This window comes from Diaphorina citri, unplaced genomic scaffold (genome assembly GCF_000475195.1).
Source record: "Diaphorina citri unplaced genomic scaffold, Diaci psyllid genome assembly version 1.1 scaffold160, whole genome shotgun sequence".
Lineage (NCBI taxonomy): Eukaryota > Metazoa > Arthropoda > Insecta > Hemiptera > Psyllidae > Diaphorina > Diaphorina citri.
Window position 1 is genome coordinate 88,670 of NW_007377597.1, and position 27,172 is coordinate 115,841.

The window sequence follows — 27,172 nt, forward strand, 5'->3', positions numbered from 1 at the left end:
TTGCGTAAAACTACCTATCTACAGTATCTACCTGCTTGACGCTACCGACTGTATGTGAGAAAATTGAAACGTATGTGAGTATTTAGAGAGCAGTACCTACATACACTGCTTCAAGCTAGATACAACGAACATTCGTACTAGGTAAAAAAAAAGTAATAGAAAGTAAAAATGGGACTATATAATAAAATAAACGAGACCTTGTTTAGACTGCTGGGGTAAAGGGACTTTTTAGTCTCATTCGAGCAGGATATAAACAAGGTAGCTACATTCTATTTTACATAGAATACATAGATACCTACATACGTCTTAATGTCCTAAAATCCTGTTTGTTTGGCGATACAATAAAATTTAGTTGCCCATGCAAAAGTAGGTATAGTAGGTCTACAAAAATTCTCTGTTCTCATGGCTTTTGATTTGACTTGAATTTTTGACACCCTAACTCCTGACCCTCATGGAGTTTTTGTTTAGCCCTAAATTTTCACCACCTAGCGTACCTAGCGATTTATACCCTCCCCTAAATCTACATTGCCTAAGCTTCCTGTTATAGGTTAGAAGGTTATCTGTATTTCCTCCCTAGCATTCCATTTCCGTGGTTCAGTTCTAGGGTTTCTTTCTTGGGGTCGTGAGTTCACAGCCCTCTTGAACCTCGAAAACATGTAAATAATAATTTAATAATAATGATAAAAACTTCCCACGGCGTAGCACTGCCCCCCTCCTTTCCTGGCTTTTAATAACATACATGGTTCTCCTGAAGTTCTTCCACGCTTCCACCCAATATCTGGTACCATAATTTTAAAGGCGACCGACACAGTGTCTATGTACAGTATTGTACAGAAAACAGAAACCTATAACTTCAATCGTCACAATAGATTCTGGAATCGAATGGGACATTATTGCTATTAAAATGACCTAATGACTAATTAATGCCAAGTGAAATAGTCCGTGTGTTCGTTTAATTTTAAAACACCCTGTATAGTTCTTTTGTTTTTCAACCATTAATACCAAACTTGAACAAATAAGCACGTTCTGCAATTGCTTCAATGATTAAAAAAGTTAACTATAAACTATAATAAAAAAGCATAGAGTTCAGAAAATAGCATAGGGGTAGTGGCGTACCACTTGTTTTATGGAAAGGTGACCACAGACGTTTAGTTGTAACTTCGTCAGGTTATAGCTCAACGTCTATGGCCACCTTGAGGGGCAGAAAATTCATGTTGGTCGAGTGGTTGATGTGATATTGTGATAGACCTATGTAGGTACCTACATATGTAGGTACCTGCCTATGTAGGTACCTATCTACCTACCTATATAGTGCTTATTTATACTGCTCGCATAGGACTGAAAAGTCCCTTTACTCCAGCAGTAGGCTACTGCTATTATTGTGGTCAAATTATCGAATTTTATTGAGGATGAAAATACACAACTCTTTTCGCTCTATTGAAGCCACACTGTCTGATCTACCTGCATTGTCGGAAACTTTTGTCATCAATGGAGAGACAAACTATATTTCCACAGTTGGCACTATAAGATATTGCATTCCGTGTGATATACAAATGGCAAGGATTATTTCATCATCAAGGATAAACCATCGCTCAATGTATTGTGGCATAATATTTTTATGATGCTGCTAGTAGGTACGGTAGGGTTGGTAGGTACTGTTGGTAGCAAATCTAACACACAATCTCCTTTATTTTTTTTTTAAAAAAAAAAAGGTTCATTTCATGCAATGGCAATAATGGCATCCAGAAAGTTCCATACAGTCCCATAACATTAGAACCCAGTACCCAAATACTCGTATGTACAAGTACATTTTCAGTGCCTACTAGGTCCCCCCCCCTTTTCCCAAAACGAAAACAATTATCCAACCCGTACATAAAACCATGTAGCAACAATATTGCACGATGAGCAGAGCACATATTGGGTTATCATTTGTACATATTAGGAAACACGTTTTCCACACATACCTCCCTAATATAACCTAATACGAATACCATTCAGACGTAGGTTTGGTTCCATAGAATCCTTAGTACTAATGGTATGATGTATCCACAATTCCACAGCCAAAGCATGAGTAAACCCTTGTTTCAAACAAAACATCATACTGACAGTCTCCAAAACTCACAACACACAAGCTTTCTTATGTGATTCAACATTTGAACAATTTGAGTCCTCCAAACTGAGTAATTTGGGCAAGGTGGCTTGCGCAACCATTTTTGCACAAGTGAATCGTAGCGTGTGTTACGCAGGCTTGAACTTTGCACAAGCCAAAAAAACTTCTCCTGTGTTCCTCTCACAGTTTTGTGCAAACCGAGCCAGTTTGTCCTTATCTAAATGAGCAATACACTAAAGTATGTATACATATCAGTAAGCGGTTGGGTAAAACAGCTTCTTCAAAAAGAGCCCTGCGAATTCAAATAAAACCCAACCAAACGATTATAATAATAGCAAAGAATAATTTACCCATATTATAAACATGAAGAGGGCACCCAGGGTACAGGTGTTTCGAAAAAAAAAGGAAGAAAAAAACTTGAAACAATGTATCACATAATGCACCTATCTTCTGAACTGGTTAAGGTTAGGACGGGTGAAAAACACATCCATGTTGCCAAGGAAGGGGTCACAAAACAATATATGAGGGTCACAGGTGTTACCCAAAAATTATAAGGGGGGCAGGTCCTGGTAACCACCGGTGTTTGCTTTAGATAAGGTGGTTTACTCATGCTTTGGCTGTGAAATTGTGGATACATCATATCATTAGTACTAAGGATTCTATGGAACCAAACCTATGTCTGAATGGTATTCGTATTAGGTTATAATTCTTTTCCAGTCCGCTCTCTTATGTACCTCATTTCCACATACATAGCTGGTATTCGTTCACACAGTTGTCCCTTTTCTTCTTTGGTTTACCTATTGCTCTCTTTCCTTCAACTTCTATTGACAACTTCACCACCGAGGCAGGTTACCTTTTCTCCCAAGAGTTCCACTCATAATGCTCTTGCTCTCCGCCACTTGGTATCCACTAGGCAGTCAACTCAACAGTCAATAGGTTTAGGTTTCTCCGCGTATGTAATCTATGTGTACGAACAAGCGTATATGGTTTTGAGAAATGAAATAAATGTGTTTTTGCAATCGTCAGCGAAGTAAACAATGCAAGCTCGGAATACAATGCCTTGACTTGGGACCCGTCACACACGATACGATTTTTCGTACCTCTTACCTTATACACACTATTTTTCGTACGTTCTTTACAAAGAAATTTTACATTGTTACGTGCTAGTCTAGTTAGCTTGGTGGGTAGCACGTCTTGTCTTGTAAGCGCTAGGTCGCGGGTTCGATTCCCACCTGGTGCGCTTGTAAGCGCTAGGTCGCGGGTTCGATTCCCACCTGGTGCGGATTTTATCTTTCTCGGAACGGCTTGCTTTCTCCTATCCTGTCCTCCTTGCCCCTTTGATTTCTGGACTATAAGATCTCCGTTGTTACAGCTGGTATTAAACCTTCACACGACTTTCTATTACATTTGCGGAATACGTATAAAAAAAAAAAAAAAAAAATGTCAAAATTTTTCCAAGTCCCAAGCCGCCAATATTTTGTATACCCATTTTAACCTGTAGTACGTACGTAATGACTATGGGCTAAACATTTCCTTATTTGACATCAGGGGGTCCCGTACTAAATTTCATCGCTCTACGACAAACCGTTCATGAGATATTTTGTATACCACCTTTTCCCATTTAAACCTGTAGTACGTATGTACAGACCATGGGCTAAAAATCACTTTTTTGACATCAGGGGATCCCAAAACGGATATTTCCAACCATTTCCCGATTTTGAAACTTTGGACCGATTGCAATTCTTTCATTACTAGTATAGCTCGCTATACTGTAGTTATAGAAAGTAAACAAGCTGGGTCCGTCCCTCCGGGAATTTTTTAGTCCGTATAGTTTATTCGATCGTGATTAGAGAAAATCAGTACCTATGTACCTACCTAATTTGTTTAATATTCAGTTTATTATCATTCTTGATTTGATTTTTTGAATTTACTTTCATGTAATGATTTAAAAACCAAATTGTTACAGTCGCGTCCTTGGACCATACCGATATATCATACCAAATTTCATCGCTTTACGACAAACCGTTCTTGGGATATTTTGTATACCACCTTTTCCCATTTAAACCTGTTGTACGTACGTACAGACCATGGGCTAAAAATCCCTTTTTTGACATCAGGGGGTCCCAAAACGGATATTTCCAACCATTTCCCGATTTTGAAAATTTGGACCGATTGCAATACTTTCATTACTAGTATAGCTCGCTATACTGTAGTAATAGAAAGTAAAAAAGGGAAAAATCATCGGTTTGTGACGGAACTTTCAAATAAAAAGCTAGGACACTCCGAAAACAAAAGTTTGTGCATTCGCAGAACTTGCCGTACTTATTGGGTCACCATATAATTCTCGCCTGGGTAACAATACAAAAGAACCTATTCAACCTAACGGTTTTGTCAGAACTTTTTCGCTTCGAAGCTTTAAAGAGCGCGATTCTTTTGTTAACGTGGTGGGTCATTATGGCCATTGATAATTAAAAAAAAAAGAACAAAAGTTTTACCAAGCTCTGTATGTAAAATGGTGTGTTTTATGAAGAGCTTTTTTTCTCTTTGAAACCTGCAACTCAATATAACCTGTCAGAACTTTTTCGCTTCGAAGCTTTAAAGAGCGCGATTCTTTTGTTAACGTGGTGGGTCATTATGGCCATTGATAATTAAAAAAATAATAATAATAAATAAAAAGAGCAAAAGTTTTATCAAGCTCTGTATGTAAAATGGTGTGTTTTATGAAGAGCTTTTTTTTCTCTTTGAAACCTGCAACTCAATATAACCTGAATAATTTCCCATCATATCCGGATTTTAGGAGGTTTGATAGAGAGAGCTGTAACAACGGAAGTCTGATCGTTTTTAAATCGAAGAGAGGGGGACAAGAGAGAACGCCAGACATTCCAAGAAAAAAGTAAAACTTAAAAAGAAATGGAAATTTTTCATGAAATTTAGACATTTTCTTTTAATGGGTAAATATTAGCCTGTTTGTGTACCCCAAGTCTACAGTTCTCAAAAAAAAAAAAAAAAATAGGTAGTCTGAAAAATACCTCGTCGTTTTTGTGTTACAGACCCCCCTCGCGCGGAGTTTTCAGTCGGCGGTCGACAATGACACGTGGGGCGACTTTGATGCCGACGATTCTGCCGCCCCCAATCGAAACGCCGGTGGCGGCTCAGGCATGCTCTTCCCGGGCGGCGATTTTGAGTTTGACGACGACAAGGAAACGACGCAAAACGAGTTGAGCGCTCTGCGGCAGAAAATCGAACTGCTCGAGAAAGAAAACGAGGACCTGCTCCGAACGACGGCGGAAATACCCGATCTCCGATCCCGAATCAAGCAGCTCCACAAGGAAAACAATCTGGTGAGTCTTATTTTCTTTTCCAGGTATATCATACAAAATGTACTGCCATGATTTACACTCGTATTTATGAACAAGAATGATCGTTTTAGATCAGTCTCAAGTCAAAATTGACCAATCAAATGCCTTGAGACTATGCTTAGCACGAACTTAAGAGCCAGCATTTTGTTCATAAATATGGGTGTAATTTATTTACTGTAGGCTTTAAAAAGTGCATTTGGAAAAGGGAAATATTGTTTTCGGTGTCAAATTTTTGAAAGATACGTCCGTTTTGAAGCCTCCTAATTGTATTTTCCTTGTATTTCTCTTATTTTCGAAGTCCGATGTCATACCTTCGTGTGATGTATGATACTATGATGTACTCTAAATATGAACCTCTAAAACCATCTTTTTTCGTCTTCGGACTTAGTTTCAATTGAAGATACGACTGGGTCACTGATGGATTGAGATGGGCTTGGGGGCTTTATGTTTTTTTCTCCGCCCATTTTATCCATAAAGATACTACTTACCCTGTACTGAAATTTCGTCTCTCTTACGTCCACTTGAAGAACTCATTAAAATTCCTTTGCTATAAAAATAGAAAGTAATAAAATAAATAAAACTGTTTTTCTGTTTCAGTTAATCAAATCCACTGACAAGTTTGAGCGAGAGGTCGAAAGTTCGAAGAAGTTACTGGGTAAAATATGCACATTTCATTATTCAACTTAAAGATTCCCACATGGCCTTGTTGCTTAGATGCTTAGTGTGCAAATAAATAAATAATTTAAAGATTCCGCTATCTGGATGGGTGACCATCTGGGTAATCTCATATTGCTTTCTTTTCCAGCCCCACTCAGGCAGGGTGAGGTTCATATGAGGAGGTTGGTAATGCGGGTATCTTGTCACCAAATGGAGGAGTAAAACCCCCGTCACACCAAAGACCTTCGCAGTTATACTGTGATGAGCCATTAGCGTTACCTTGGTTGGTGTCTCAACCGGTGACTATTTGGGACAACACCTGCTGGTTAAATTAAATAAGAGCTGTACTGCTGTGATGCCCACAAAGTCGTGAAGAGGCTCTTGCTTCGAAATCTACATACCAATTAATTTATTTTTCAGTAAAACCCCCGTCACACCAAAGACCTTCGCAGTTATACTGTGATGAGCCATTAGCGTTACCTTGGTTGGTGTCTCAACCGGTGACTGTTTGGGACAACACCTGCTGGTTAAATTAAATAAGAGCTGTACTGCTGTGATGTCCACAAAGTCGTGAAGAGGCTCTTGCTTCGAAATCTACATACCAATTAATTTATTTTTTATTTTATCTAGATGAGCAGCAAGAATCCATTGTACGATTGGAGTCCCAAGTCAGTCAATTGCAAAATGAGTTGGTAAGTCCAGGAAAATGATGGTTACAACTTATCCTAAAAATCGGACTTAAGAATCGAAAAATATTGACTACTTTGCGTTATCACAGTGCGGGGTGACAGGGGAAGGTTCTGTATAAAATAGAACAGAATAGAATATATCCTGTTTATCAAATCAAATCGTGAATTATTTGTGGTAAAGCAGAGAGCTTTTCAAAACTTTTGTGGGTACCACAGCATTACTAAGTGAATCCTTTACTATTGATTCTCATTGATCATCAATGTTTTTACTCTGGTAATGCCACCACTGGTCGCTACTCGATTAAAATAGCTACTCAATTGTCCTCTGAGGCTGAGTGCACTCCGAACTGCAAGCACAGAGCCGAATTTGTGACCAAACTTACCTTCTTTATCAGTTTGCATGGCGTTATCAGACGAAGGCGGGGGTACTTGGGATGTAGAAGCAGAGGCAATTTTCTCATTAGCCTTGGTAAGTTGCTCATTAGTCGCAGTAAGTTGCTCATTTGCCGTGGTAAGTTGCTCGTTAGCTGCGGTAAGTTGCTCATTAGCCGCAGTTAGTTTATCGTTAGCCGCCGCCAATTGGTCTCGGAGGGCGGCATTTTCTTCAAGCAGGGCGGCATTACGTCTGTCGGCGTCCCGTTTGGAATCCATGAGGTCTTCTGTAATCAGAGTGGGCGAGAGTTTGTTCATGAAACCCGGCTTAGGTGTTGTTTACAGCATACAGATTTAAATCGGAACACTTAAAAGGGTACCCGAAATTATTCTCAAGCAATTTAAATTAATTGGTATGTAGATTTCGAAGCAAGAGCCTCTTCACGACTTTGTGGACATCACAGCAGTACAGCTCTTATTTAATTTAACCAGCAGGTGTTGTCCCAAACAGTCACCGGTTGAGACACCAACCAAGGTAACGCTAATGGCTCATCACAGTATAACTGCGAAGGTCTTTGGTGTGACGGGGGTTTTACTCCTCCATTTGGTGACAAGATACCCGCATTACCAACCTCCTCATATGAACCTCACCCTGCCTGAGTGGGGCTGGAAAAGAAAGCAATATGAGATTACCCAGATGGTCACCCATCCAGATAGCGGAATCTTTAAATTATTTATTTATTTGCACACTAAGCATCTAAGCAACAAGGCCATGTGGGAATCTTTAAGTTGAATAATGAAATGTGCATATTTTACCCAGTAACTTCTTCGAACTTTCGACCTCTCGCTCAAACTTGTCAGTGGATTTGATTAACTGAAACAGAAAAACAGTTTTATTTATTTTATTACTTTCTATTTTTATAGCAAAGGAATTTTAATGAGTTCTTCAAGTGGACGTAAGAGAGACGAAATTTCAGTACAGGGTAAGTAGTATCTTTATGGATAAAATGGGCGGAGAAAAAAACATAAAGCCCCCAAGCCCATCTCAATCCATCAGTGACCCAGTCGTATCTTCAATATCTACCGAAGCCCACTGTTCAAGATTGGAAGCCGCCACTCAAAGACAGATTACGCCCAGCCCTAGCTGTTTAAGAACTTGTGACGTCACCTCAGGCCCTAGCTGTTTAAGAACTTGTGACGTCACCCCAGGCCCTAGCTGTTTAGGAGCTTGTGAAGTCACCTCAGGCCCTAGCTGTTTAAGAACTTGTGACGTCACCCCAGGCCCTAGCTGTTTAGGAGCTTGTGAAGTCACCTCAGAAAAGTCGCCCCACGTGTCATTGTCGACCGCCGACTGAAAACTCCGCGCGAGGGGGGTCTGTAACACAAAAACGACGAGGTATTTTTCAGACTACCTATTTTTTTTTTTTTTTTGAGAACTGTAGACTTGGGGTACACAAACAGGCTAATATTTACCCATTAAAAGAAAATGTCTAAATTTCATGAAAAATTTCCATTTCTTTTTAAGTTTTACTTTTTTCTTGGAATGTCTGGCGTTCTCTCTTGTCCCCCTCTCTTCGATTTAAAAACGATCAGACTTCCGTTGTTACAGCTCTCTCTATCAAACCTCCTAAAATCCGGATATGATGGGAAATTATTCAGGTTATATTGAGTTGCAGGTTTCAAAGAGAAAAAAAGCTCTTCATAAAACACACCATTTTACATACAGAGCTTGGTAAAACTTTTGTTCTTTTTTTTTTAATTATCAATGGCCATAATGACCCACCACGTTAACAAAAGAATCGCGCTCTTTAAAGCTTCGAAGCGAAAAAGTTCTGACAAAACCGTTAGGTTGAATAGGTTCTTTTGTATTGTTACCCAGGCGAGAATTATATGGTGACCCAATAAGTACGGCAAGTTCTGCGAATGCACAAACTTTTGTTTTCGGAGTGTCCTAGCTTTTTATTTGAAAGTTCCGTCACAAACCGATGATTCCGCAAGCCCAAGTTCGAGTGTACGATCCTTTGAAACCACAAGATCTGAGCCCGTCTGGTACCGTTCACTCTCTAATGAAACCCTTGGTTCTGACTTAACATCATTCCAAGTCAATCCCAAAATTTACCCCATTGAAACCTCGGGCGATGAAACCCATGGTACATGCTCAACACCTTTCCAAGTCAACCCCACAGTACACCCCGTTGAAATCTCTGATCCCTGTATCACACTCTTCAAAGGTACCAACTCCCGTCCAAATCCCAACACAGTTTTGAAAGCTGCCACCTCCAATTCAAACTCAACATCCCCTATTCGGTCTCTTCCGACTGCAAACCTTATTCACATCCACAACCAATGTTCCGGCTCGGTCCAAGTGTCCCATTCGCGCCCTATCGAGGTGGAAAGCCAATGTTCGCGCTGTTGGAAACTCCCTCAACCGTCACAGTCGGTCGATAGACAGCGTTTGGTCGATAGCGAACGGACACTCCAACGGTCGATCGATAGACTGGGTTCCATCGAAAGCGAACCCCCTGATGGGGTTCAGATCATTACAATTCCCGATCTTCCCGAAGGAATGGAACTCAAAATCTACCCCGACTCTTGTCCATGTTGTAAAACTAGGGAGCCCATCGACCCTCATGTAACGTATGACGGAACTCATATTAGCTTGTACTACGGAGCGCTCAAGTTTAAACTGAACGCTGAGACGTGTTGTTGTGAAAGGAAAAGCTGATGATGTTACCGTTCATCTGAATAAAACTGGACGAAATTTTCAAATAATACCTTTTTTTAACATGGATATTTTTCTATCTATGATATAAAAAAAAGAGGTTTGTGAGAGGAAACTTTAACCGCTAAGGTCTTACTGTCCCGAAATCGAAGAGAGAAGGAAGACAGGATAGGGGAAACCCAGGCGTTCTGAGAACGAACCTTATCCCTTGAGGATAAAATCCGCTCCGTGCGGGAATCAAACCCGCGGCCTCGGACAATGAGGTGTCAGTCATATTAGTAAGTATATGACTGACGTGCTACTCAGTGTTAGAGGCAAATCAGCCACGGGTTCTACAGAAACATACGTCCAGTGAGATAGCAAGCTGGTAACGTGGTAATATCAATCAATATAGTCAAAGCTGGTAATCGGTATACCTCAGTCGATAGTGCAATGAAATCCAAGTATCGATAGAGAACTTCTAGGAAAACTCGAAACACCAAATGAAACCTGAAACCCTCTCGAAGTTCCTAAAGCCTAATCTGAACCGAATTTCAAAATGGCCGCCGACCTGGAGACTTGCTGATAGTACAATTTTTCGAATACAATTGGAATTTTATCGTTTGCTAATAGCTGTACTAGAACCAGGGCCGTATTTAGCCCGGGCCCCCTCGCCCCCCCTCGGGCTTCATTTTTCTCCTTTTCTTTAGGCGAGATTCTTAATTGTTTTAGCGGCTTTAGCTTTCGCCGAATGGCAATAGCAGAATAAAGAAAAGATGTCTTTTTGTATCTGCTATACACCGGGGTGATGTTCTCTAGCTCTAGTCATGTTAAAGTGGCTGGCTCGTTCTGAACCGCAGTCAACCATCGTGAGGACGTGCTTGGTCTTTAAAAGCAGAGAGAACCCTTTGAAAACTGCCAGCTAGCTAGGCTGATTAGGGTTAGCTGTTCTCCTCCCTGTTTATAGTCCCACAGCCAGACGCTATAGTCTACTCACTGTTTTCAGTACGTCCCCTAGCCAGACAAGCCCCTCAAGGTGGCCATAGACGTTGAGCTATAACCTGACAAAGTTACAACTAAACGTCTGTGGTCACCTTTCCACAAAACAAGTGGTACGCCACTACCCGTATGCTAGCCTGGGGTGACGTCACAAGCTCCTAAACAGCTAGGGCCTGGGGTGACGTCACAAGCTCGTAAACAGCTAGGGCCTGGGGTGACGTCACAAGTTCTTAAATAGCTAGGGCTGGGCGTGATCTGTCTTTGAGTGGCGGCTTCCAATCTTGAACAGTGGGCTTCGGTAGATATTGAAGATACAGTTCTGCGAATGCACAAACTTTTGTTTTCGGAGTGTCCTAGCTTTTTATTTGAAAGTTCCGTCACAAACCGATGATTTTTCCCTTTTTTACTTTCTATTACTACAGTATAGCGCTATACTAGTAATGAAAGTATTGCAATCGGTCCAAATTTTCAAAATCGGGAAATGGTTGGAAATATCCGTTTTGGGACCCCCTGATGTCAAAAAAGGGATTTTTAGCCCATGGTCTGTACGTACGTACAACAGGTTTAAATGGGAAAAGGTGGTATACAAAATATCCCAAGAACGGTTTGTCGTAAAGCGATGAAATTTGGTATGATATAGCTGTTTAGGAGCTTGTGACGTCACCCCAGGCCCTAGCTGTTTAGGAGCTTGTGACGTCACCCCAGGCCCTAGCTGTTTAGGAACTTGTGACCTTTCTCCCGGCCCTAGCTGTTTAAGAAAATGTGACGTCACCCCAGGCCCTAGCTGTTCAAGAACTTGTGACGTCACCCTAGGCCCTAGCTGTTTAGGAGCTTGTGAAGTCACCTCAGGCCCTAGCTTGTTAGGAACTTGTGACCTTTCTCCCGGCCCTAGCTGTTCGAGACATTGTGATCTCGCTCCCGGCCCTAGCTGTTTAAGAAATTGTGACGTCGCCCCAGGCCCTAGCTGTTCAAGAACATGTGACGACACCCCAGGCCCTAGCTGTTCAAGAAAATGTGACGACACCCCCGGCCCTAGCTGTTGGCGAACCCGTGATCTCAATCCCGGCCCTAGCTGTTTAAAAATTTGTGACGTCAGCCGAGGCCCTAGCTCTTTAAGAACTTGTAACGTTACTCCAGGTCCTGGCTGTTTAAGAACTTGTGACGTCACCCCAGGCCCTAGCTGTTTAAGGGTTAGTGACGTCATCTCAGGCCCTAGCAGTTCGAGATATTGCGATCTCACCGCCGGTCCTAGCTGTTCAAGAAATTGTGAGGGCGTGAGTCTCTACCCTTCCGAAGCCCAAAGTTCAAGATTGGAGACCGTTACTCCCGGCCCTAGCTGTTTAAGAACTTGTGACACCTAGCTGTTTAAGAACTTGTGACGTCACCCCAGGCCCTAGCTGTTTAGGAGCTTGTGAAGTCACCTCATTGTTCGTACACATAGATTACATACGCGGAGAAACCTAAACCTATTGACTGTTGAGTTGACTGCCTAGTGGATACCAAGTGGCGGAGACCAAGAGCATTATGAGTGGAACTCTTGGGAGAAAAGGTAACCTGCCTCGGTGGTGTAGTTGTCAATAGAAGACTGCCCCTCAAGGTTGTTGTTGTTTAAGTCAGAACCAAGGGTTTCATTAGAGAGTGAACGGTACCAGACGGGCTCAGATCTTGTGGTTTCAAAGGATCGTACACTCGAACTTGGGCTTGCGGTAGAGTAGAGACTTACGCCTTCACAAGCTCTTAACCAGCTAGGGCCGGGAGAGACGTCACAAGTTCTTAAACAGCTAGGGCCGGGAGTAACGTCACAAGTACATCCCAAGTACCCCCGCCTTCGTCTGATAACGCCATGCAAACTGATAAAGAAGGTAAGTTTGGTCACAAATTCGGCTCTGTGCTTGGAGTTCGGAGTGCACTCAGCCTCGTGAGGACAATTGAGTAGAGTAATCGAGTAGCGACCAGTGGTGGCATTACCAGAGTAAAAACATTGATGATAAATGAGAATCAATAGTAAAGGATTCACTTCGTAATGCTGTGGTACCGTCAAAAGTTTTGAAAAGCTCTCTGCTTTACCACAAATAATTCAGGATTTAATTTGATAAACAGGATAATATTCTATTCTGTTCTATTTTATACAGAACCTTCCCCTGTCACCCCCTCAGCGGATAACGCAATGCAGACCGACCCTGAGCTTCCTCTCCCGCTAGAACCTTGCCAAACCACAGGGTCGGATAACTCGGATGAGATATCCGAAGCTTACGATATGCTCCAAAATGAGTACGATGATTTGAAGCAGAAATTCGATGAGGTAAGTAGAGAATCGTATAGGCCACGTTAGTATTTTGAACTCAACTTACTTATATGTACCATGTCAGAAATTGGATTGCCGCATCATTTGCTAACAGCAGGTCTTGTTCATTGCAGTCAGCATCTTTTGAACTCAAAAGTAATAGTAATAACAGTGCTTATTTATACTGCTCGCATAGGACTGCTGAGTCCCTTTACTCCAGCAGTAGGGTACTACTATTATTACGGTCAACCTCTCAAATTATATTGAGGATGCAATTCCATACCTCGGCTTAGATTGAACCCACGCCCTCCTGTTTACCAGGTGAGCTCCTTGACCACTACACCACCGAGGCAGGAGAATGGTATAGACCACGTTAGAGTGACATTATTTTGAACTCAAAAGGTCTTACCGTTCCGAAATTGAAGATGAAAGAAGGATAGGAGTGGAGAAAGCCAGCCGTTCCGAGAACGAACCTCAATTGTTCAGGAGTTGATCCTAGGCGGGAATCGAACCCGCGACCCAGCGCTAACTTCCAAGCTAACTAGGCTGGCCTAATCTGACTTTGAACTTGTAACATTAGTTGAAATTAATTTGAACCTGAGGTACACAATTGGGCTGCCTGGAAGAGACTGACGAGAAACGCCGACCCTATTTAAATAGGAAAAGGCTAGGAAGAAGAAGGAGAGTTGAAATTAACTTGAAGTCTTAGGAGCGATAGGGATAAATTAGGGCGGTAACGACAAATGCCGATTTCGACTGATTTCAGGTGGTAAATCGAACGAAATCCGACAACGGAAATCAAACTGAAGTTCCAACGACTTCAACCGTTCGCAACGGATTTGAGTTGATGCCTAACGTTGAAGACTACAACGAGAAAATTCGCGCCTTGAACGAAGAGGTGAGATATGGGGCAATCAAGTTACTGGGTAAAATATGCACATTTCATTATTCAACTTAAAGATTCCCACATGGCCTTGTTGCTTAGATGCTTAGTGTGCAAATAAATAAATAATTTAAAGATTCCGCTATCTGGATGGGTGACCATCTGGGTAATCTCATATTGCTTTCTTTTCCAGCCCCACTCAGGCAGGGTGAGGTTCATATGAGGAGGTTGGTAATGCGGGTATCTTGTCACCAAATGGAGGAGTAAAACCCCCGTCACACCAAAGACCTTCGCAGTTATACTGTGATGAGCCATTAGCGTTACCTTGGTTGGTGTCTCAACCGGTGACTGTTTGGGACAACACCTGCTGGTTAAATTAAATAAGAGCTGTACTGCTGTGATGTCCACAAAGTCGTGAAGAGGCTCTTGCTTCGAAATCTACATACCAATTAATTTATTTTTTATTTTATCTAGATGAGCAGCAAGAATCCATTGTACGATTGGAGTCCCAAGTCAGTCAATTGCAAAATGAGTTGGTAAGTCCAGGAAAATGATGTTTACAACTTATCCTAAAAATCGGACTTAAGAATAGAAAAATATTAACTACCTTGGGGTGTGTTTTCTTGTTTATAAAGCGATGTTTGTTCTCTCTTCTCCCGGGGATTAATCCAGTGTACCAACGTTTTGTCCACAAATGAAGGACTGTAAAAAAGTTTCAACGTATCGTTGCCAGTTGCCATGAACATCTAACAACTTTTCAGAATCGTACAGTGCATTAGTCCAAGATGTTCATAATTATTTAAAATTCATGTTCATAATTATTTAAAATTCCTTTTTTTCCAAGGGGGGGGAAGCTAATAAATTTACTTTTCTGATTTTATTTCAATACGAGTAGGTACATATTTTTATTGAGTTTTTTTTTTTTCTGATTTTATTTGAAACTTGTTCTTATAATATAAGATATTTACTGAGTTTTTTGTTTCACTTTCAGTCCACTCAGAGCGCCACCGTGGCTGAGTTGACCCAGGAGAATAATCAGCTCCGAGAAGCGGTCGACAATACACAGGACGAGAATTCGAATCTCTCCACTGGCATAGAACAGCTTGACATGCAACATTCCAGAGATCTACGTAAGTTTTGTTTTGTAGAGTCTTCAGCTGTAGCCGAATAGTGATGGCACACTCACACACGAAATTATTTGGACACTTCGAAAAATGTCCATAACATCGCTTCTACCTTTTCAGTATGGGTGATATTACTAGGGGACATCCCAAATATGTGGTTTTCAATCATTATGTGCTACATTTTGTTGGCTAAAATGTTCATTGAGATTTCTTTTTATGCCCATTAGAATTCTGCTACCCTGGAAAATCTTGTTTTTCTTCCTCTAGTGAGTGATTATTGTGCTCATTTGTGATTAATTGCTTGAGAATAATTTCAGGTACCTTTTTAAGTGTTCTGATTTAAATCTGGATGCTGTGAACGTAACCTAAGCCGTGTTTCATGAACAAACTCTCGTATGCCAAACTCGCTGAGGAAATAGCAAGCAAAACATCCATCATACAGACGTTAGAGATACAAGTGAAAGAATTACAGGATAAGTTGAGTAGCTATACTCATGTAGAGAATGAACTGGGAGTGTTTTAAAATTAAACGAACACACGGACTATTTCACTTGGCATTAATTAGTCATTAGGTCATTTTAATAGCAATAATGTCCCATTCGGTACCAGAATCCATTGTAAGGATTGAAGTTATAGGTTTCTGTACAATACTGTTCTGTTTTACCCGTTGATTTGTTAATCAATCAATCAATCAATACTGTACATAGACACTGTGTCGGTCGCCTTTAAAACGGTGGTTACCAGGACCTGCCCCCCTTATAATTTTTGGGTAACACCTGTGACCCTCATATATTGTTTTGTGACCCCTTCCTTGGCAACTTGGATGTGTTTTTCACCCGTCCTAACATTAACCAGTTCAGAAGATAGGTGCATTATGTGCCACATTGTTTCAAGTTTTTTTCTTCCTTTTTTCGAAACACCTGTACCCTGCGTGCCCTCTTCATGTTTATAATATGAGTAAATTATTCTTTACTATTATTATAATCGTTTGGTTGGGTTTTATTTGAATTCGCAGGGCTTTTTTTGAAGAAGCTGTTTCACCCAACCACTTACTGATATGTTGATATACATACTTTAGTGTATTGCTCATTTATGTAGATAAGGACAAACTGGCTCGGTTTGCACAAAACTGTGAGAGAAACACAGGAGAAGTTTTTTTTTTTTGGCTTGTGCAAAGTTCAAGCCTGCGTACCACACGCTACGATTCACTTGTGCAAAAATGGTTGCGCAAGCCACCTTGCCCAAACTACTCAGTTTGAAGGAATCAAATTGTTCAAATGTTGAATCACATAAGAAAGCTTGTGTGTTGTGAGTTTTGGAGACTGTCAGTATGATGTTTTGTTTGAAACAAGTGTAAGTTTTGAATAATTTATATTTGTACCACCTACCTGGTTGTATGTGTTGCCAGTGTTCAATTGTATGCGGGTCAATATGTTACTGACTGTAAACACTGCTATCAGTTTACTGTAAACTAGAATACATAGGAGTCAAATTCCCTAAACCCTAGGACTGTGAAACCCAGGGTAGCCCTACGACCCTGGCAATAATGTTTATTTTCAGATCAAATTTTTAAAGTGTTGGTAAATATTGGCCCAAAAAACAAGACATACAAATATCCTAAAGTAGAAGAATTGAGGACATCACATCCTCTACTAAATTTACACAGATATGCACATAGATAGAATACATACATAGGTATTACTCAGGTAGGTAGAAAGCTATGGAAAGGAAATGGTATAACCTTACTATTCTATGTTAAATTGCTCAGTTCTGGCGCATATGGGGAAATCCTGAATACATTTGTGTAGCATAGAAAAGAATTAGAACCAGAATAGATTACACCTTGTTTGTACGAGTACAATACTACAATTCGTTTGTTCTAACAAGTCTAATCAAGGTAGACAAAGATTTCTATTACACCTTGTTTGTACGAGTACAATACTACAATTCGTTTGTTCTAACAAGTCTAATCAAGGTAGACAAAGATTTCTTTTTTTTTTTAATGGAAAAGCCAGCAGCACGCATATGTCCAGACGGTCACCCATCCAACTACCAACCACGAGCAACGTTGCTTCAGTGATCCAAGGGGAACTAGTGCATAGTGCTATCTGGCTCCTTTGATAACTGCTCCTTTTTTTAAAGAGGTTTGATAGAGGGAACTGTAACTGCTGAGGTCTTATCGTCCCGAAAGCGAAGGAGGAAAAAGACAGGATAGGAGAAAGTCAGCCAGTCCGAAAACGAACCTTATCTGTTTAGGATTCGTAGAAGCTTAACCCGACCTTTAGGGCTGTCTACACTAGACCTTGTTTAGACTGCTTTGGTAAAGGGACTTTAGTCTCATTTTAAAGGAGGTTTTTTATTTACATATGTTTAAACTATACCTATGAAATATATAAGACCTTGTTTAGACTGCTTTGGTAGAGGGACTTTTTAGTCCCATTCGAGCAGGATAAACAAGGTATATTCTATTCTACACTTTCAGGACCACCTAACAGTTGTCAAGATCCCATCGCTAAGCGAACAGCTAACAGGTGCACCCAGAGTTCCAGAACCTATATGAGTAAGGACCTCACATCTCACACGCTGCTCTCTATTAATGCACACAGGATTTCTCTTCCGTGTCCCTACATTAAATATTATCTACAGGGTGACTCACAAGACGCGGTATCCCTCTATCAGGTAATGAACTCACACGATAGTTGCTGATTGTCATTTTCAACTCACAGAAACGTCAATGGAATTTGAATTTTCATTGAACAAAACCTCGCATAAACCTTATACCTATGGGCAAGCTAAGATACCTACACAATACAATAGGTAAGTACTGAGTCAGGTCTACAGGCTGCCTCGAAAATCACCTCCAAATTTTACAATGAGTTTGGACAATATAGGGTGTTCATTTTCCTTATTCTCGTTTTCAGGAAATTTAAGAGAAATTTTAATTTTTGGTCCGGATTTGGCCCACCCAATAGGTAGGTACTGAGGCAGTTTTTTTTTCTTCCCAAGAAGTTTAATAGAGCCCAAGAAGATAAAAGGAGGACAGGATAGGAGAAAGCCAGCATTTCCGCGAATGAACCTTATCGGCAAAGGATTAATTTCGCCTGACAAACCCTTTTACTTGTGTCGCGCTACCCATGTCTTTTTAAGAATGAATAGACACACTATCTATTCTTCTTTCAAGATATCTCCCATGGCGTAGTGGTCACTGCACTCGCCTTGCACGTGGGAGACCCGGGTTCGATTCCCGGCGGGGTCAAGAAATTTGTATCATGCAAATGATTGATTCCGTGACTGGATGTTGCGGGGCCCACTCAGCCTCGTGAGGAAAATGAGTAGCTATGGCATATAAATGCGCATAGCGACCGGTGTCAGCATGGTAGGTGAACATTGGATGTTAGGATTATCGAGATATTGGGAAAATCCTACAATGCTGCAGTGAGCACCAAAGTTGTGATATAATAACACAAAGAAACTGCATTTCACTATCCTCCAGAGACTCCAGAAAATATTATGGACATATAACAAACATGCTCACCTTTGTGGTCGAGTGGTTGATGGCCGATCTGGAAAATGTGAAGGCCGATTTGGAAAATTTTGAAATCAACCCATCAGATTGCAAACAGATTTTTTTTTTTTTTGCCTGTTACCTAACGCTAAGGCCGGCCACTCACGACAGGTTTTATACCCGTCAGTCAAAACTGTCACACACCTGTCGTAATTGACCGGTCCAAAATACAACCATAACTATTTGAAATATTTTTTGGTACTTTGTTAAATTATTTCTCATTTTAAAGTAGGGATCTGTCTGTTGATATTATTACTTTCTATTATTGCCTAATACTTAAAAAGGAAATAGGTAAGCACGTAAATAAAAACCAGTACAGAAAATCTTACCTTCTTTCTCGTTCACAAATGAAAACCGACTTTCAAACACGACCTTCTTTCCAACTAAAAATTGATGATTGATATAAAAAAAAACTAAACTAAACCAAACAAAAAAAAAAATCACTTGGGAAAATTTTCCTGATCCTATCACTGGCACGGTTCACTAGAAACTGACTTGGCACGACAACTTTCCTCTAGAGTTATACCTATGGTAGAAAAATTAAAACCGACTCAAGTGGTGTATAAAATTAACAATTAATAGAGCTATTAACTATTACCCCGAGGAGGAGTCTTATCTAGGAATGAGGTGGGGGGAAAGATAGAAGTGGAATAAGGTAGGTATCGTAGGTAATAGGTATCGAAGTTGAGAATTGATATAGGTTCCCCTACCTTAAACAGGTATTAGGTCTAGATTCTAGATAAAGAGATAAGGAGTTTTTTTTTTCTAGTGAAAATACCTAGGTGTTGACATAAAACTTGGACTTTCTTTTTTTCTGTGGGATAAGATTGTCATCCAAGATACGATACCTACGGCCGATTGACTATAATCGGTAAAAATTGGCTGAAAAAGGTGTAGGTGTTTTCCTTTCGGGAAATTGACCACTGCGCCCATAGAAACTGAATGGAACTGTGGTCAATTTTCCAGAGGTCCGTCACATGAGGTGGAGAAAATGGCCCCACAATGAAGAAATTTGTTCCGGCCGGGGTTCGAACCCACTGCCTTCGGATTGGGAGTTAGTACTCTTAACCAGTCAGCCATAGAGGTGGACAAAGCTGTAATTTTCTTTTGGAATTTTCATGGTGGGGAATCGGGAAATGGACCATTGTCAGGTATTGTATCATTTCCACATTACCTGCCGTCACAACCTGAAAATTCTGAAAGGAAAATAGTGTGGGTTGGGTCATATTTCTTCTTGCCCCAAAATTTTCCGGTTTAATTTTATGGCCAATATTTCCCGGTTCAATTTTATGGCCAATATTTTCCGGTACAGTGGTCTCTAAAGGTCGATTTTTTTCCTCAATTAACAATGGGTTAAAACCTTCATTCCTAAACATGAAAACACAGGTGATTGAATTTTGAATTTTGTTTTATTTCCTATTTACGTTTCACATTCTGGCATTTTGAGCTTCATTTTAAATTTTCATGTTCGCAATTTGACTTTGAGATCTCATTTTGAAGCTAATCTTCATATTGTGTCTGGAATTTTGAGGATTTCTTTTGAATTTAGAATGTTCATACCTTCTGAAAATTTGAGGATTAAATTTAGGATTTTCATAACTTCTGGAATTTCGATGGTTTCTTTTGAATTTAGAATCTTCATACCTTCTGGAATTTTGATGGTTTCTTTTGAATTTAGGATCTTCGTACCTTCTGGAATTTTGATGGTTTCTTCTTAATTTAGAATCTTCATAACTTCTATTATTTCGCAAATGATTGATTCCGTGACTGGATGTTGCGGGGCCCACTCAGCCTCGTGAGGAAAATGAGTAGCTATGGCATATAAATGCGCATAGCGACCGGTGTCAGCATGGTAGGTGAACATTGGATGTTAGGATTATCGAGATATTGGGAAAATCCTACAATGCTGCAGTGAGCACCAAAGTTGTGATATAATAACACAAAGAAACTGCATTTCATTTTCTTTCAAAATATGTTTTTGTGAAAAATCAAAAATTTGTGCTCTACCCATGTCTTTTTAAGAATAAATAGACATAGTATCTATTCTTCTATCAAGATATTATCTTTTTGTGAAAAATCAAAAATTTGTGCTAAGTATTTGTGAAAATGGCATTTTTTACATCTACAATATCTACATATTTGAAATAATTTGACCAAAGTACAGGGGACATAACTTGCATTTTGCACTTCTCTTCGCACATGTGAAACGCACTGAACTAGGCTAGAACGTAGGTTGCAGTAACTTTTGAAACATACTTTCCAATATTCCGAATGTAACCAGACACCTGACTATGGAATTAGCAGGATACCAAGTTTACCAGTCCTGCTGACAATACACCAAATACCGAGTATTCGTCGTGCCTCAAGTCAGCAAACAATAATACATAATTTGTGCTGATTGCATCAAAATAGACTGAAAACTGAAAGACTAAGTGTCTAGTGACGTTTTATGTATGCCATTATGTATGTTCATTGCAAACTTTTATTGAAAAAAGGCTCAAAGTGAAACAAAACAACGCTTTACTTATAAGAAAGCCCACAGTAAAAAAAAAAGTGATTGAATGGAAGAGCTCCTTCAGGAGAACACCTCAACCTCTGGATCTGGAGGTTGATGGTTCGAGTTCAAGTCAAGACATAAAATTTAGCGTAGAGAATTGAGCGGGGAACGACATTTGTGACAAGCATTTATATTCCTAACACAATTAAAATTCCTTTCTTTCAGGAGAACCCTGCCCACTTACAATAGCCGATCTTACGATTGAAAAGAGTGTTAAGGGGTTTCTTTGAAGTTACCCATTTGATTAACACAGGCTAGTATTTCTTGAACTCTTGATCAACTGAAAACTCTCTGAGGTAAGTAAGATTGGGCATAAGAGAGCCCTAAAAAAACCCCCTCAATACGCAAAAGGGTAGGTAGCTAAATAGGTAAGTATGTACCTAGGTATTTGTACTCGTAGCATAGTACCAGCCATGGGTAAGTAATTTGAGTATCTCAAGCTTCAAATGACCAAGGATAAGTGAGTTGTACGTACTTAGTGGTTATCAGTTATTCAGCTGTACGTACGTAGTGTTCTGAAGTTTATGATCCAAATCAGTAACGTTTTAGCTTATCAGGTTTTAGCTAGACCTGACCAGGGGCCTGTTCCAAGAACGATTTTGCACTCCTCACGTTTTACAACGCGTTCCGCGAGGTGTGATCGGAGAACAACATTTGGACCACCATTTGTATGTGTCTGAAACGTTTTAGCTTATCAGGTTTTAGCTAGACCTGACCAGGGGCCTGTTCCAAGAACGATTTTGCACTCCTCACGTTTTACAACGCGTTTCGCGAGGTGTGATCGGAGAACAACATTTCGACCACCATTTGTGTGTCTGTGTGAGTGTGTTTTAAGAGGTCTTATCGAGGGAGCTGTAACTGCTAAGGTCTTGAACCTTACCCGTTGAGCTTAGAACAATTGAAAACTACTTCCAAATTGAGGACATTACTCCTTTGAAACACACGAAGAAGAAGAAAGAAAGAACGAGAGAAAGAAAGAAAGAAGAAGGAATTAAAAAAGAATCAAACAAACTTACCCTGGGCGAAGCCTGATCCAAGCTGAGTAGCTGATCGTTCAACTTTTTCATAAGCAGATCATTCTCCCTCTGAAGTGAATGTATCTGGAAATCAAACAGAAAAATCCCGGATTTAAAACATCAAACCTAAATCACAAACTTCATTTATTTGTTTTTCTTCGGTTCAGACGGGGTCGGAGTTTTTCGTCAGCCCTCAATCAACCCTAGGGTGATCGTTTTTGGGCACACCCAGGGCCGCATTTGCCCCCCTTGGACTTTAGTTTTTCTAATTTACTACACATATGGCGGGCTCCAAAAATCCACCCCTCCCCCGTATACCACTGTTTGGTCTCTTGCCCCCCAACCTTCAATACGTCTCTACTATACCATCCCTCCCAGTTTTAACTTTAGATAAATTCCAAGCACTATGCTAAACCCATTTGGACCCCGGTTATCCTAAAAGTTCCAAGTTTGGACAGCACTGGGATCGAATCTCGCGGTGCTAATAGTATTTACTGAGCGATAAAAATTTCGTTGGGAAGGTCCCCCTCCAATTCCTAGATAGAATTTACAGGGTGTCCCAAAAAATTGACGTGTCTAACTTTAAAGGTTTTGAAAACGAGTGTTACTAGGTCAAATTAAGACTTTTCTGTGCTAATTCTTTAGCAAGGGAAATTTCCGGCTGGTAGGTATGCTCCCCGTTTAGTTGGGGGACTTGAGCTGGTCTACTCCCTGTTCAAGGTCTCCTAGCCAAACTTTATTTATATGGTGAATCAAAGAGCCTCTGGCCAGCCTAGTTAGCTTAGTTGGTTGTGCGTCTGCCTTGTAAGCGCTAGGCCGCGGGTTCGATTCCCGCCCGGGGTGGATTTTATCCTGATGGGATAATGTTCGAAAAAAATATCCTTAAAAGTTACCAACTTTTTAATTAAAAAAAAAAAAAATAATAGAAAGTAAAAAATCTTCTCATACCTATTTGAAATATTGGTGATTACAAAAATTCTTTTGTTTCTGTCACTAAACAGTCCTCAAGAACAATTTTTGAAACACATAGTTCAAGGTTCCTTCTTTTTTTCTTTCAGGTATCTCAATTGAAAACGAAGGAGAACGAGCTTCACTCTCGTATCGAGGAATTGGAAGACAAATTACAACAGAAGATAGACGACGAGAAATCCGTCAGTTATCAACTGGAAGAGAAAGCCATCGAAATCAGTCAGCTCACTGAACACAACCGATTCCTACAGGAAGAAATGCAAAGTCTGAAAGATAAGCTAAGAGATCTCGATGAAAATGTCACTGTGGAAGATATCAAGAAAGCAAACGAGAGTGCTATTGCTAAGAAAGATGAAGTGATTGAGAAGTTAAAGGCAGAACTGGAGAGTGTTGAGAAAGCTCTAAGAGAGAAAGAATCAGAAGTGGAAGAATGGGGAAACAACGATGCCTGGGGAGCTTCCGATGATGTGAAAGAAGAGCTTGAGAAATTGGTTGTTGAGAAACAAGAGTTGATTGAAGTCATTCAGAATCACGAGACACTCATTGCCAAGTTGGAAGCTGATCTGACGCGTGTTAAGGAAGAAAAAGAAGCAGAAGTCAGTGGAAAGCTGGAACAGGACGCTATGGTGAAAGAGTTGAAGTCCAAAGTGGAAACCTTGGAAGCAAGTTTGAAACAAAAAGAGCAAGAATTAGAAGGATGGACGGACAATGATAATTGGGGATCGTCTGGCAATGAGCAAGACATCGAAGCTTTGAAGAAGGAAAATGAAGAAATCAAAGAAAAGTTGGCTAAGCAAGAAAGCACACTTGCCAAGTTGAAAACCCATTCGGAATCCTTACAAAAGCAATTGTTAGAGAAGGAAATGGAACTGGAAGAATGGGGAAACAATGATAGCTGGGGAGGAGACAATGATAAGCTGGCAACATTGCAACAGGAGAACAAGGTCCTGAATGAGAAAGTATCTGAACTACAAACACAACTCCTATCAGTGGAAGAAGCTTTGAAAAAGAAAGAAAATGATTTGGAAGACTGGGGTGAGGGTGATGATTGGGGGACAGGGAACTCGACTGAATTGAATAACCTACGTGCTAAATGTAGCGAGTTTGAGAAAACCATTGTTGAGTTGAAATCCCAGGAAGAACTATTGAAACAAGCTTTAATAGATAAAGAGAACGAGTTGAGTGAGTGGGGGCAGACGAATGAATGGGGATCTCCTAGCTCAAGTGACTTGAATACACTACGCGAGGAGAGTGGATTACTGAGACAAAAGTTATCAGAACAGAAAGTGATCATATCCAAACTAAAGACACAACTGGAAGCAGCTCAGCAAGGTACTTCAAGCCATAGTCATCCCGTGGACCAACAAGTTCAAGATAGAGAATCCAGAATAGAAATGTTATCCAGAGAGAATGAAGGTCTAAGAACACGTGTCGAGCAGCTAGGCTTGGTTATTGAAAACAACTACGTGCAGGAGTCAGACCCCATGAATAACTCTCTGGATAACACAGCGCAGCTAACAGCAGAGAAAGAGAGACTCGATGAAGAAGTGACTGTGTTGAGTCAAGAGAATATTGAACTCAAGAAGAAGTTAGAGCAAGCAGTAGAGAAACAGAAAGGTCTTGAGGAAGAAATACAACAACTTGAAGAAGATACCAGCATACTACGGGAACAGCTGGAATCTAAAGATCAGGTAGACGATAGTATTGAGAAAACATTACGCAATGAAATACAAGAGCTACATGCTAAACTGATCAATGTTGAAGCATTAGTCAATCAAGCACAAGTAGAGAAGCAAGCACTAGACGGAAAATATGAAGAACTGAAAGAAAAGTATGAACAGATGAGTGAGAAGTTTGAAAACCAAACAGGTAAAGACAGTGTTGATATTGATACACTCATCAAGAACTTACAATCCAAGAAAGAAGAGTTATGTCGACTACTAGATGAGAAGAACACATTGGACAATATCAAGGTGGAGAAAGAAAACCTGGAAATACAACTAGACAATCTGAACACAAACTACCAAGACAAGATCAATACATTAATCCAAAGCAAAAATGATCTGGAAGCAAAAATATCCGAGTTGAACAACGCTCAACATAACAAGAATAATGAAATCAATGATTTGAATAAGAGAATCAGCTTATTTGAAGAAAACAATGCATTCCTTCAACGTAGCATTCTAGATTTAGAACGTAACTTGGATGAAAAATTGAAAGAATTCAACGAGAAGGAAATTAGCTACAATGAAAATATTGAAGCTAGCAATCATAAAATACAACAGCTTACTCAAGAAACTGACACACTAAAGGCAGAACTTGTAGCTCAGGCTGAAAGTACACAACTTGTTAAGCAGGAACAAGCATTACTTGCTGCAGCCCCTGTTGATGATAACATTGTCATTGAAAATCAACAACTCAAACAAAATCTAGAGAGTGTAAAACAAGAAAACACACTTGTTGTTGAGAACTTACAGAACCTGATTGCACAGAAAGATTACGAGATCAACGCCAAAGTAACTGAACTGTCTATCATCATGGAGAAATGTAAACAGTATGAAGATAAATGTATTGAACTAGAATCAACACTTGATGCTAAACTAACGGATTTCTCCACCAAGGAACAACTCAATAAAAACAAAATGGCCGAACTGAGCGCCATGTTGGAATCAGTTCAAGCTGAGAATATTTCTATCAAACAGATGAACGAAGAACTACAAGCACTCACTGAAACGTTGAAACAAACATCCAACACACATGAAGAAGATAGGAAAATTCTAGATGAGTATAAACAACGTGTACAAGAACTAGATGCCAAACTCGCTGAGGAAATAGCAAGCAAAACATCCATCATACAGACGTTAGAGATACAAGTGAAAGAATTACAGGATAAGTTGAGGAGCTATACTCATGTAGAGAATGAACTGGGGCAATACAGAAGTAAAGTGTATGAGCTAGAGCAAATCCAAGCCAGACTAGAAGCTGAGCGAACACAGTGGATACATGAGTTTGAAGTGAAAACCAACACCTTGTCTGATCTGCAAACACAACTGGACACATACAATGCTAAGATAACACATGCTGCACTGGTGGAGCAAGAGCTTGGAGAAATGAAGAACCAAATGCAAACACTAGAGTATGAGAAGCAGGAATTGTTGAAACAAATACAAGAGGAGTCCATCGCAAGCAACTTCCTCAAGAATGAACTACAATCACTGCAAGATGCATTCTCAGTAATGAAATCCGATAACGCCAGTCTATTACTGGAGAAGAATACCCTCATGGAAACAAAACTTACACTGGAAGCACAACTGAAAGAACTAGCCGATAATGAAACCCAGTACAAACAAATGCAGATAGTGTATGAAGATACTCAACGCAAACTAAACGAGGAACTAGCACGACGTGATGCAACGATAGCAACACTAAACACAACCGGTGCACCTGATCTGAATGCTTCCATTGAGAATATTCTGAAGGAGAAAGATGCCACGCTAAGTGAAATGCTGAAGAAATCTGAAGCCAAGGACAAGACGCTACAAGAGATGCAAGCAGCCCTTGAAAAACATCTGTCGGAGAAATACCAGTTTGAAAAGGAGGCACTGGAGTTGAGAAGTAAGTTTAATTTAAAAGATCTTCATTTACAAGTAAATACAAGAGATCAGTTTACAACATTATAAAAGTTAACAAGCTGGGTCCGTCCCTCCGGGAATTTTTTAGCCCGTAGTTTATTCGATCGTGGTTAAAGAATACTTATGTACCTACCTCATTTGTTTAATATTCAGTTTATTATTATTCTTGATTTGATTTTTTGATTTTACTTTCATGTAATGATTTAAAATCAAGACTAGAGCCCGTTCTCCCTTTATTACCAATATAAGGTTCAA

General features: G+C 40.1%; 1 protein-coding gene and 1 long non-coding RNA gene across 3 annotated transcripts in view; both read left to right on the top strand.

Moving 5' to 3' along the window:
- Window positions 1–12,699: 12,699 nt before the first annotated feature.
- Window positions 12,700–27,172, top strand: part of LOC103505263 (thyroid receptor-interacting protein 11) — a 31,862-nt gene continuing 17,389 nt past the window's right edge. For both annotated transcript variants that reach the window (XM_026820611.1, XM_008469588.2), the window contains exons 1-4: window positions 12,700–12,749; window positions 13,020–13,189; window positions 13,938–14,069; window positions 23,375–26,900. In XM_026820611.1, the coding sequence (XP_026676412.1) occupies window positions 12,731–12,749; window positions 13,020–13,189; window positions 13,938–14,069; window positions 23,375–26,900 (3,847 nt within the window). In that variant the 5' untranslated portion in view covers window positions 12,700–12,730. The remainder of the gene's footprint in view (window positions 12,750–13,019; window positions 13,190–13,937; window positions 14,070–23,374; window positions 26,901–27,172) is intronic.
- Window positions 14,088–15,170, top strand: LOC113465795. Its single transcript, XR_003390401.1, has 3 exons — window positions 14,088–14,097; window positions 14,529–14,590; window positions 15,046–15,170. It is a non-coding gene; the product is annotated as an uncharacterized LOC113465795 (long non-coding RNA).